We start from the raw sequence: 12157 nt of genomic DNA on the forward strand, positions 1-12157 counted from the left end.
TCTTAATTTGAAATTGAAATAATACATGTTCTATTTTTCTTATTTTCAGGGAAAAGAAACTCTGATGACCCCCATCCCCTTTGCTAGACCCCAGGATTTAGGGCCAACAGTTGCCATTGTTACAAAAGTCAACCAGATCCAGGATCATCTACTGAAGAAACACGATATTGAGCTCTACATGCACCTGAACAGACTAGAAATTGCACCACAAATATATGGGTTGTAAGTTTTATATTTCTACTTTAGCTATTCCTAATTATGATTTTCTGGTAGTTTCTGAATAGCTTGGATCCCTAAAAGAAAGGACTGCTCTAGCTCCATGTTATTTATGTACCATTCTCAACCTGTTTATTTTCACAGAGGGTATCTCATCTGAAGTAGCTGCTACTCCTTTGTTATAGCCAAGGAAGCTCATCCTTTTAGACTAGCTCTACACCTTTTCAACAGTGAGGTTATAGCTCAAGCCCAGTCATATTGGTTACCTGGTTTGCAGGGTTTCTTTAGAAAAAACATCTTTGAACATGGCAGAGTCTGTTATTTAACTATGCAGTCTAAGGAAGCATGGGATTACACAGGTAAACACTCATGAATCCAGGCCTGAGATCCAGAGTCCTCTAGACTGTCTGTGTTCTCTGAATGCCTTGGAGAAAAAATATCCTTCTCAGTGAACATTATTAATTTTCTGTAGCCATATAACATGCTAGCAGAAGAATAGGGATTCAGTCATTCCACTGTGCGTGCGTGCATGCGTGCGTGCATGTGTGTGTGTGTGTGTGTGTGTGTGTGTGTGTAGGCAAATTAGAAAAATATTGGTTTAGTTAGTGTAAGTTAGCTATGTGTAGCTGTAGATACATAATTGTTCATCCCATTTAAAAAATGCTCCTTTTGTCTTCATCTACTGCTGAGCAATTTCTTGGAAGATACTTTTAGGAAGCCTAAATCTCAATTAGGCCAGATATTGAAAGATAAGATGTTCATAGAAGTTTCTCAGTAATTATTAGTTTTGAAGGATCTCAAATGAGTCTAATTTGAGGCCAGAACAGGTACTAGGCTTTTAAACTTACATAAAAGATCCAGTGAGTGTTTGATTTATGTTTTCTTTTGAGGTAAAGTCTTTCACTGATAACAATTTTAGCCTTTTCTTCTCGGTACTGAGTTCTGTTGAGGAAGTCTACTCTCTTGTGCTTATGGTGCTGGTTTTTATTTGTGTGATTTAGCTTTGGCATCAGTGAAACAGCTCCATTATCCCCATTAGAAATGACAAACTTTTGTGTTACGGTCATTGGGCAGCACAGGCTGATATGAAGGAACTGTCATTTAAAAATGAAATAATATGTGTGTCACTGTAAATACTGAACTTTGATTTAAAAGGTCAGGATTTAAATTCTGTTTTCCTTTCCATGATGCAAAGAATTGGTATATCCAAAGGTAAATGCACATTAATGCCTCAAGGAAATTTTAAGTATAAAAAAGATGTGGTTTTGGTTGTTTAAACTCCTTTTAGTTTAATTATTATGTGATGAGGGTACTTTTTTGTGGGGGTCTAGTCTATTTGGTGTTCTATAAGCTTCTTATATCTTCATAGGTATTTCCTTCTTTATGTTGGGAAAGTTTTCTTCTATGATTTTGTTGAATATATTTTCTGTGCCTTTGAGTTGATATTCTTCTCCTTCTTCTATCCCTATTATTCTTAAGTTTGGCCTTTTCATGGTATCCCTGATTTCCTGGACATTTTGTGTTATGACTTTTTGGCTTTGGTGTTTTTTTTTGACTGGTGAATCTATTTCCTCTACACCAGAGATTCTCTCTTCCATCTCTTCTATTCTGTTGGTTATGCTTGCATCTGTGTTTCCTGTTTGTTTACTCAGATTTTCCCTCTGTGTCTTCTTCATTGTTTCTGTTTCACTTTTCAGATCTTGAACTGTTTCCTTCACATGTTTAATTGCTTTTTCATGGTTTTCTTGGCTTTCTTTAAGGAATTTATTGATTTCTTCCAATTTTTCATTTGTCTCTTCCTCAGTTTCTTTATTGATTTCTTCCAACTTTTTGTTTGCCTTTTCCTCAATTTCTTTAAGGGAATTTTTCATTTTTACTTTAAAGGCCTCTAGCATCTTTATGAAGCTATTTTTAAGGTCATTTTCTTCTGCTTCTTCTACATTGTAATATTCAGGTCTTACTGTTGGAGGAGGGTTAGGTCCTGGTGACGCCATATTGCTCTTTATGTTGTTGTATGTGTTTTTGCGCTGATGTCTGCCCATCTCTTCCTGTAATAGGTGCAAGAGGTGCCTGTGTCTAAGTGAGGTGCTATTGGTCCACTCTGTGCTTGTTTTTGTGTCTCAGGGGGCCTGGCCCCTTTGGGTTCAATCTTAGCTCTTGGTCTAATTGGATCTTGCAGATTCTGAATCTCAGGGAGTTGCACTTAGACCAATTCAACCTAGCTGATTCTGTGACTCAGGGAGTCGCTCTTGGTCCAGTGAGAGCTGGCAGATTCTGTGTCTCAGGAAGCCTCTCTTGGTCCAGTGAGAGCTGGCAGATTCTGTGTCTCAGGAAGCCTCTCTTGGTCCAGTGAGAGCTGGCAGATTCCTTGTCTCAGGAAGTTACTGGGGTCTCAGGCAGGTAGGGCGTGGGTCTGGTAGATTGCAGGGGTTTTGGTTGGGGAGCCTGACCTAGGGGAGTTTTCCTTCCTGGCCAGCAACTGGGGCAGAGTTGGCTGGGGGTTTGCGGGGACTGTCTGTGTCTCAGGGTCTGGGGTCCCAGAACGATTATCTGTGTCATGGAATCTCTACCATGAAATCTCAACAAGAGGGCTGTTTAAACAAAGCCTGAGCTCTGGCAATATCAGTTGACATGCCAGTGTTAGTAGGGGTAATCTCATGGGTTCCACTCCTAGATGAAGAAGCTACAGACAACTTCTGGGAGGTGGAGAATTTACCTATTCCAGAGATATGCCTCCTAATTTGTTATATAGTACCAAGTGATTAGCTCCAGAAACTTAGACATACAAGATAAAACTATGTCATTTTTTAAAGTTTTATGGTTTAATAAATAATATCTCTGATGTTGCCTTTGAGGATGTAGGCTTAGCAGAATGTATTTAGATTAGAAGGGTGGTAACTCTTACCCTTAAAGAGAAGCCATAGTTTATAAGGTTTGCGGGGTAGATTTTAGGATTTGATAAGAAATTGATGAAGGAAAAATCCTAGAATTAAATTAATTAATTTCTCAAATTTAGTTTCATCTTTCATTTCTGGCTTCTTTAATCTATGTATCTCTGCATATTCCTACTTTTGTCCTTAACCTGATCATCCAGAGACAAATTGAGTATCTGCTGCTAATGGCCACTTTTTCCTTTTGCCATGTGGGAATCCATATGATACCATGCTCCATTGTTAAGTGTACTTAGTGATTAATCAAACCTGTGTTACCAAGATCTCTGAGCACATTGTATAGGTCTCTCATGAGACAGAAATTCCTACTCTTGGTTTCTTATTTCTAGCTACTATGCTTAATATGTATAAAACTTCTTATGGGAACTCTAAATTGGTGCTTCAAAATCTCCCCACACATTGAGGTTTCCAGAGAAGTTCTTTTTGTTTTTTGTTTGTTTGCTTGCTTGCTTTCTTTTTATCTTCTTTTTTGTTTTGGTTTTTGTTTTATTTTGTTTTTTGACTCTTCTAAGACATTGAGATCACCCTAGTAGTATTTTGTGTGAAAATTCTAAGTCATGTTTTGTTCTCTTGCAATTTTTATTATTTGTGAATTTATACCTGCATGTAATATATTTTAGCTAAATCCATCCCCTTTGAATTACCTCCTTCTGTATTAATTCCTTCTGTATCACTTCTGACATGTTTCCCTCACACTTCAATGTTTTCTTTTGGTTTTTGTTTTATTTTATTAAAACTTACTGAGTCTACTTACTGATGGCATTGCCTGTATGTTCATGGATATAACCTCTCTGATGCTACATCCTTGAAGCAAAGTTTCATTTTCCTAGAAGCCGTCAATTACCAAAAGCTCCTCACCTAATGGTAAAACTTCATAAGCCCTCCCTCATCCATGCTGACATTTTGTCTGGCTTGATCTTGTGCAGGTCTAGTGCCTGAATTCTCAGCACGCTCCTTTCTTTCCCCTTACGAGTACACTCTGTCAGTGTTAAGACATGGGAACAGAAGGAAAGAAGATAAGGAAGGGAGGGAGGTAAAATGAAATGTGGGGAGAATGCTTCAGTGTTTGCTAGCCATGCATTTTAGTCAGTCAGCTTAATTGTGTGTAGTCACACGTCCTGCAGCAGTAACTCCCTCCTGCCTCCCTTTGGAAAATGACTTCAAGGTCTCTGAAGAAAGATGGTGTAACTTATTTGCCTGCAGCAAATTGATAACCATAGGTCCTTCCTTGGCTGCCCATAATCTAGGTTCTTAAATTAAATGCTGAAACAATGGGAGACTAGTCCTGTACACCCTGGCTAAATGAACACTTCAGATCCAGTATCCCCACAGCCACCTGACCAGCCCCAGCTTGCTTTTTGACTCATAGGTACCTGGCTTCTGCTTCTGTGTTCTGGTTAGTCAGAAGTTTGTCTCTTCCCTTAGATGTTTTTAGATTTATAAGATCACATGTTAAAATAAGTGATTTGTTATTTCAGTTTTTCTTAGTTTCTTCTGTTTTATGCTTTTTATTTGAGTATTAAGAGGAATATTATCACTCACAACAGCCTTCTTTAGAAGGCTCATGGCAGTACAGAAAATTTGAGAGCTGTCAGAGACTTTGTGTATGGTTTTTCCTTGTACCCGAGAAATTGGAGATTATAAATAAATTCTCTTTTAATTTTCAAGATACACACACACACACACACACACACACACACACACACACACACATACACACACATACATAATACTAGATTGTTAGTACCAATTTTAAGTAATTATAAGTAAATATTGAAAATAAATACTGCAATAAATGAATACTGAAAGTAATCATGGACCTTCTAAAACATGTCACTTTCATGTTTTAAAATAACCTGTATGTTAATCAACTGGCGTTCCTCGGAATTCCTTTCCTAGAGTTGTCATTACTAACATAGAGGAAACATTAAAACCCGTTTCATACCTGTATAATCAAATAATCAAAGAATGTATATACATCTATATATACATGTATAAATACATCATCTTACTCTTCACAATGTTCATGGGCCACATTTGCCTCTAATTGTAAGTGTTAGTTCCTTATTAGAATAAGACTCACCCTGGAAACACAGCACACTAATGTGTAGTGGTAATCATAGTATGTACAATGGGTTATGAATGAGTAGTTATTCTTGTAAAAATGTCAGTGTCTTTATTGAAAAAGAGAAGCAGAACTTTGTAGTCATGTGTCTTTTATATTAATCTAGCTGTGATGAAAATTGATCTTCATTGTTTTATAGGAAAACCAAAACAATAAACTGAATATTACTTACTGGTAAATATTATATTATTATTATTTAAGGAAAGCTTGTGAAGAGGTAATCCACCCTGAGGTAGCTGCCCTTTCCTAGAAGACTCTTATTCACCCAGTATCATATTTCAGTGAAGTTGATTTTCTACTTGAGCTATTTTAATTGGCCACAGCCTCCTGAGAGTCACTGTTCATTCTTAAAAACAACTGGGAGAACCGGTAGCCCTGAGAGTGGCATAAATAGACGACAAGATTTGAAAGCCTGTGGGAAGTGGTAAAGCAGAGTCTGTGCCGCTCCTTATCTTCTTCACAAACACAGCTGAGCCAGTAGGTGAAAGCTAAAGGATTTGGGTGACAGTTTGGTAGAGTTCTATTAAAAAACAAAAATAAAACCCACACTGGCTTGTAAGAAACACAGTAGGGGGAAGTGGTAAGGAGAGTTAAATGATCCCATCTCTTATACTTCACACCACAGTCCTGTTGGCTAGATTTGGATTTCCAGCCATTGCCCAGCTGGTAAATCGTTGAAAAGTATCTTAGGTCATATGATCCCATTGTAGCCAATTGGGTGGTTTGGCAGACAACAGACATCAATTCACATAAATTATATGCACACTGCATTTGTCTCTGAGCATTCTTTGCTTGTCTGTATATCCCCCATAGATAGATGCATAAATTGTGTGTGTAAGTCCATACCTGCATATTTATGCCCAGTAATAAGTACCTTGATTTCTTCTAGGAAACAGACTGGTAGGAACAATCTAGTCAGAGCAGTTTCTATAAGGATTTTTGTTTACTCCTTTTTTCATATTTTCTCCAGTTGTAAAAATTACAGTGATTACACATCATAAAGCCTATCTGTAATAAAATGCATCAGCTGGCCAAGGTTTTCATCGCTCACTCAATAATCCATTAATACAGCAACGCTGCCCAGGCATCTTTATAATACCAACTCGGAGGTAATTTTAATCAGCTAGACCAGCTGGTATTTAACAGCAGCTGCTGGAGATGCCACAAATATACTCAGTAGCTGACATCTTTATTTGCAGTTTTTCAAGGGGAGAAGAGATTCTCCTGTGGTTATTTGTATTAAGCATTTAAAGGAAGGTGTAAAGCAGATAGGGGTTTATCCTAAATGAGAAGGGGAAAGGAATGATGATTAAAAAAAAAAAAAAAGCAAAACAAAAGCCAACGGTGATAAATTCCATCAGAAGAGGTAAATGCAGAAGCTGCTGAAATAAACAACAGTACATTGGCTCAGTGAACTTCAGACCCTCTTCCTGGTTACATTTGCACTGATTGTGGGTATCACTAGCAGTAAAAATGTTGTGGTCTGTGTGGCATCTTTATGTCCTCCTTTTACACTAAATTTGTAATATCTTTTACTGCTTAAACCTGAATAAATCATTTGACTCTAGACACTTTGCTCATGTATGAACTCTGACTCAACCACTTCATGTCATGTCTTTTTTGTGTATTATGAACACATTTTGTAACTTCAGTTATGATATTTTATGCACATAAGGGCAACATTGATATGCATTATCTAGTAATAAATGTGGACGGCCATTTTGTACTAATAGGGAGGCCGCATAGCAATGTCAAGTTAGCTGTTACAAGACCGTTATAAACAAAAGTTTAATTACCTTTGGTGGATCTTGGCTTACAAAGCACAGAAGCAAGTAATAGACTTTGCTGCTCATAAACGACTAGTCTGTTAAGTCCCTTGGCTTTCAGCCCTTTTACTTTTATATTTTGTAAAATAATTTGCTGTCTCTTTTAAGTAGGAATTGTTGTCAGAACTTTTGGATTTGTAAAATCTTCCCCTTTTGGAGATGGGCTACAAAAAATATTTTGGTTCATTGAAAAAAATAAAGTAGAAGGCAGCATGAGTGTAAAACAGTGGTCTTTCAGAGTAGCTATGGAATTTCTAATTATAGACAATGGCTTTGTGTAGAGAGCTGTACACTGAAATATGTTGAAGTCAGTGTCTAATACATACTTTCAAAGCTGATTTCTTTTTTTCATTTTCTCTAAAATTGAACTTAGAAAATTAAATAGTTTTGATTTTTGTTTTTTGTTTTATTAAGGAAGTAAATTGGGCCAGCAATGTTACTTAGGAGTTAAAGGCAATTAACACCCAGCCTGCCACCCAGAGTTCTGTTCCTGGGACCCAGGTAGTGGGTGGAAGAAAAAAAAGCAAAACACTGACTCCCTCAACCACAAAGGTATCCTTTGACCTTCACATACTTACTTTGGCACACAGGCTTTTACACACACACACACACACACACACACACACACACACACACACACGGAAGATAAATCAGCTTAAGAAAATGTAAGTATGGACCTTGTATAGCTGCTGTAGAAAACATGCTTGTTGTTCCTGAGTCTTACAGAGTGAAAATAACGTTTTTTATGTTCATATTTTTTGCTTACAGCCCCCTAAAAATGTTAATTACAGTTCAAGTGCACTGCTGTACTAAATGTCCAAAGATTGACCAAATCCACTGTAATGCAGTCTTTGCAAGGAAGTTCACCTGTCAGGGTTGGTGGCTTTCCTTCCTAGATCTCAGCAGTTACCTGACAAACATGCAGGGCTGTGACTGAAAGTTAGCAGTGAGTGACAGGAAGGAGCAATGAGAGAGCAGTTCGAATCTTAATATTACTTAGCTGGCTTTTGTGTTTGGTTTTGTTTACAGAGGAAACAGCCCATTTAAGTGTGTTAGTGTGTTTGACAACAGACAGTTTGATATATTGCTGAGCACAGCGGTAGGTTGGATTTGAGTGGTATTAGCTCTCAGTGTTTTGATTAATGGTAATTGTCTCCATGAAAAGGCATTTTTTACTACAACTCATAGTTCTGGAAACAGAAGTCAACTTACAAGATCCATAATTACTGTTCTGAGTTAGCACATCAAAGGGCAAGGAAAGCCTGCTGCAATAGCCCAGTAGGGTTTGCTTCCCTCTCCCTTCTGCTTTGTATTATAGTTAGAGACTGGTCCTTTTGTCAGAGCATAAATCTTCACGTGTTTATCTTTTGTTCAGTATGTGAAGTTGATTTATGACACATTTCTATTGCCCATAATTTAGTCTAAATCCTGTACCAGGGTGAAGTTTTCACCTGTCTGTACAGTGGACTATAAAAGGAAAGCAGAGCAGCCAAGTGTGGTGTGGATTGAAGATAAAACATACTTACATTTCTTGTTTTTCTTCCTTTAACAAAACAAAATAACCCTTTAATATAGAAAATGGCTAGTTTTTTGTTTTTTTTTTTTTAAACACTGCAGAGGTTTTTACCATTTTTGTAGAACATTTCATATACCACTAATGAAGGAGAACTCAGTGGAAACGTAAAGGTAAATTTTATTTGTAGAAAATGACAACTTCATTTAAGGACCAAGTTTTTATTAGCACAGAAGCATCATGCCCTGATAACATCTCCTATTTTCATATATAGGTCCATATTCATATATGATATATATACATACATATATGTAAATATTTAGGTAGATAGAGATATTTGCAAAAGAACTACTTTGTGCTAATATCTTTAAACTATGGAAATTAATCTCAAATGAGTGTTCTTACCCTTAGCATTATGGAAAGAACCACTGGGGTCATAGAGGTAAGTGCTTTTATATACATATGTTCAAGGTTTTCTTTGGGCATATTTGTTTAGATCATGGTAATGTTAAGCTAATAAATATGTTTGATTGGGGGAGGTATTGTTTCAGGCTTTTGTTTATCTGCTTGGATGGCTGCTTATTTGTTTTTTTTTCTTTGTTTTTGTTTTGTTTCTTTACTTATTTTTTGAGGAGAAAGTAAGTTTTAGAAGAGAGGTAGAAAAAACTCAGTACTATACTTAATCACCCTTGTTTTAAGATGAGAAAAATTGATAGTAAGTAAAATATGATCAGTATTCTTCAAAAGAATGTGACTAGCACCCTTGTTTGTGAACTCAAGGGAACCTTCCTCCCTTACTTTTATAAAAAGAAGCAAAATTTTGAGTCTCTGGTATTTTCCAAAGAAACTTAGTGTGATATTTTAAAAATAATAGTTCTCTCAATTTTAGCGGGGTTTTAGGTTTATATTAATATAAGCATTTTGGCATAAATATTAGCACCTACCTCCCATATGGATGGCTTAATATATGCCATATCTGAAGGGTACAAATCTGTGAAAGAAGAACTTACAGTGCACCAAATTATTTCTTCTAAAAGTGAACGATCCTGTTTCATAGTAGCATTGATGTTATTTGTTGGGCTATTTTAAGCAAAATTAAAATTAATAAATGGCTGTCTAACATAACTTAAAAATATTCTTCATAGGTAATAGCCATGTGTCGTTGTGGTATCTTTCATTGACAGGAATTTTAAGTAGCATAAACTAGTTGGATAGACCTCAGTTGAATGTTGATTTGTTAATGCAAATGTTTCTTCATCCATGGGCCATTACTGTGGAATGTTAGCACACGTTGTTAAAAGAAATCATCACATGCATGTAGTACATAGTCAATCAATTCTGACCTTATGTCTCTAGTGAAAGAAAAAGTATATAAGTGACATTTAATCTGAATGAACAGAAAGATGGCTCTTAGAATCTTGTGGCTCATGCTATTGGTTGATAGTGAGGTGACTGCTTTGTTAAGTAGATGGACAGTTGTTTGTCTTGCAGTGGGGGCAGGCCATCACTTTCATCCTTTGTCATTCCTTCCAGACGGCCCTCCAGACTGTTACATTTGAAATTATATGCTCTTTTTCCATTTCCCTTAGTTTTCTTCCGAAGGTGGTTTGTGAGACAAGGGTAACAAATCAATGGTGATGGCCACTAGTGTTAACAGGTTATACTGTTAAAGTCAACACTACCAACACCCCGAAGTTGTACAGTTATGGTCAGCTCCATAAGTGTCCAGTGAGCCATTTGTCAGTCTCTCAGTGACACACACTACTCAGTCTTAGTTCTCTAAAGTTATGAAACACTCTGGCACTAAAAAATACAACTTATTTCACATATAAAATGAACATGATATTTAAAAATGACTTGTGATACTCATATCAACTGTGGACCTGTATGCTAACTGCTTTCCTTACAGAGACAAATTTCTTTTTCTGATTGTTTAATCATTTAAATGTATCATTACTCATAAAGGCATGTGAGCTAAACTAACTCATCCTGGTGTGATTAACTTGTGAGACCAAAAACAGTCTCAGAAATGAGCTGTTCTGCAGCTGAAGGCATTAAGAATTTGCTGAAAGGACAAACAATAATTTTCATTTAGGAACCTCTAATCCTTTGCTGATCATCCCTCTGCCCTCACTTATTTTTAGGAACCCTAATCTCTGCAAAGTTTTTCAGGATCTCAGTCAGATAGTTGTAATGTTGTAAGCCTTTTTCACTTGTGTTATTCTAGGTAAAATGTTTTAGTTACTGTGCTATTTAAAATATAGTGAAAACATGAAATGCCATTTGAGTGAAAGCCCAGGTATTTAAGACAGTGGCAAGTTGCTTTAAGTAGAAGCTGATTGTGCAGGCAAGTCTTCAGAATGGCATAGCACAGTGATTCTCAAACCTAGAACCAGCATCACTTGGGAGATTCTTCAGTCCCTCATAGTCAGAAATAGGGAGTGGCCCAGCAACCTAGCTTCATGCAGGCTACAGATGTGTTTCTGAACATGCATTAAAATTTACAGAACAATGCAATACACTGATAGAGGCAAAATAACGAGACATTGTGGATTATTATTTAAATCCTCAGTGTATGGATAGAATTCAAAGAAAAAGACAATTTTCAGTTTCACTCCTACTTGATCACCACTATTTTTTTAATGTTTTTTTTCCAAGACAGGCTCTCTCTGTGTAGCTTTGGTGCCTTTCTTGGTACTCACTACTGTAGCCCAGGCTGGCCTTGAACTCACAGAGATTCGCCTACCTCTGCCTTCCGAGTGCTGGGATTAAAGGTGTGCACCACCACCACCTGGCTGTCACCACTACTTTTTCTTCCTACTTTTATATTTATTTGTTTTGTGTTTGCATGTATGAATGCATGCATGTGACCATCCATGCATCACAACACATGAAGATGAGAGAATAACTTTTGGGAGTTGGTTCTCTCTTCCTACCATGTAAGTTCTTGGCATCCATTTTAGCTTGTCAGTCTTGGGGAAAAAAAGTACCTTTACCTACTGAATCATCTTGCTAATTCCAGGGTTTTTTTTTCTTTACCTTTAATCATTTTATTTTCTGGTATGCAACATAGTTGTGCAATTTGCAGGAAGACTCTATATTGTTTTGCATTGAATTGTCATTATTTCTAACTGCAAGTGCACAGTATGCAGAAATGCTAGTATTTGGTGTGAGTTGTATACTATTTTACACTTATTTCAAATGCAGAATGAAGAGATACATTCTTTTGTATGACATTCTGGTGAATCTGTGAATAAATGGGTATCTTCTCCCATTTAGACGTTGCCCTTTAAGTACCATGATGGAGGACTTGCCTAACATGTGCAAGACCTTGGGTTCAGTGCCAGTGAATACACATGTAATCACCCCGCCATAATGATTAATCAAGAATCCTTGGGACTTAAAACTTTTATCTAAAGTAGACCTTATAGATACTGTAGTGATTAAGCCTCTGTGTGTATCTGTGAAGGAGTTTCTAGATTAGGTTTATTTTGAACAGCAGCACCGTTCCAGAGGCAGGGTTTGA

General features: G+C 36.9%; 1 protein-coding gene across 2 annotated transcripts in view; it reads left to right on the forward strand.

Annotated features, from left to right (window-relative positions):
• Positions 1 to 12157, forward strand: part of Tbc1d5 (TBC1 domain family member 5) — a 292901-nt gene that overhangs the window by 125890 nt on the left and 154854 nt on the right. For both annotated transcript variants that reach the window (XM_036167803.1, XM_036167804.1), the window contains one exon: positions 50 to 222. In XM_036167803.1, coding sequence (XP_036023696.1) covers positions 50 to 222 — 173 coding nt within the window. The remainder of the gene's footprint in view (positions 1 to 49; positions 223 to 12157) is intronic.

This window comes from Onychomys torridus, chromosome 18, assembly GCF_903995425.1.
Source record: "Onychomys torridus chromosome 18, mOncTor1.1, whole genome shotgun sequence".
Classification (NCBI taxonomy): Eukaryota; Metazoa; Chordata; class Mammalia; order Rodentia; family Cricetidae; genus Onychomys; species Onychomys torridus.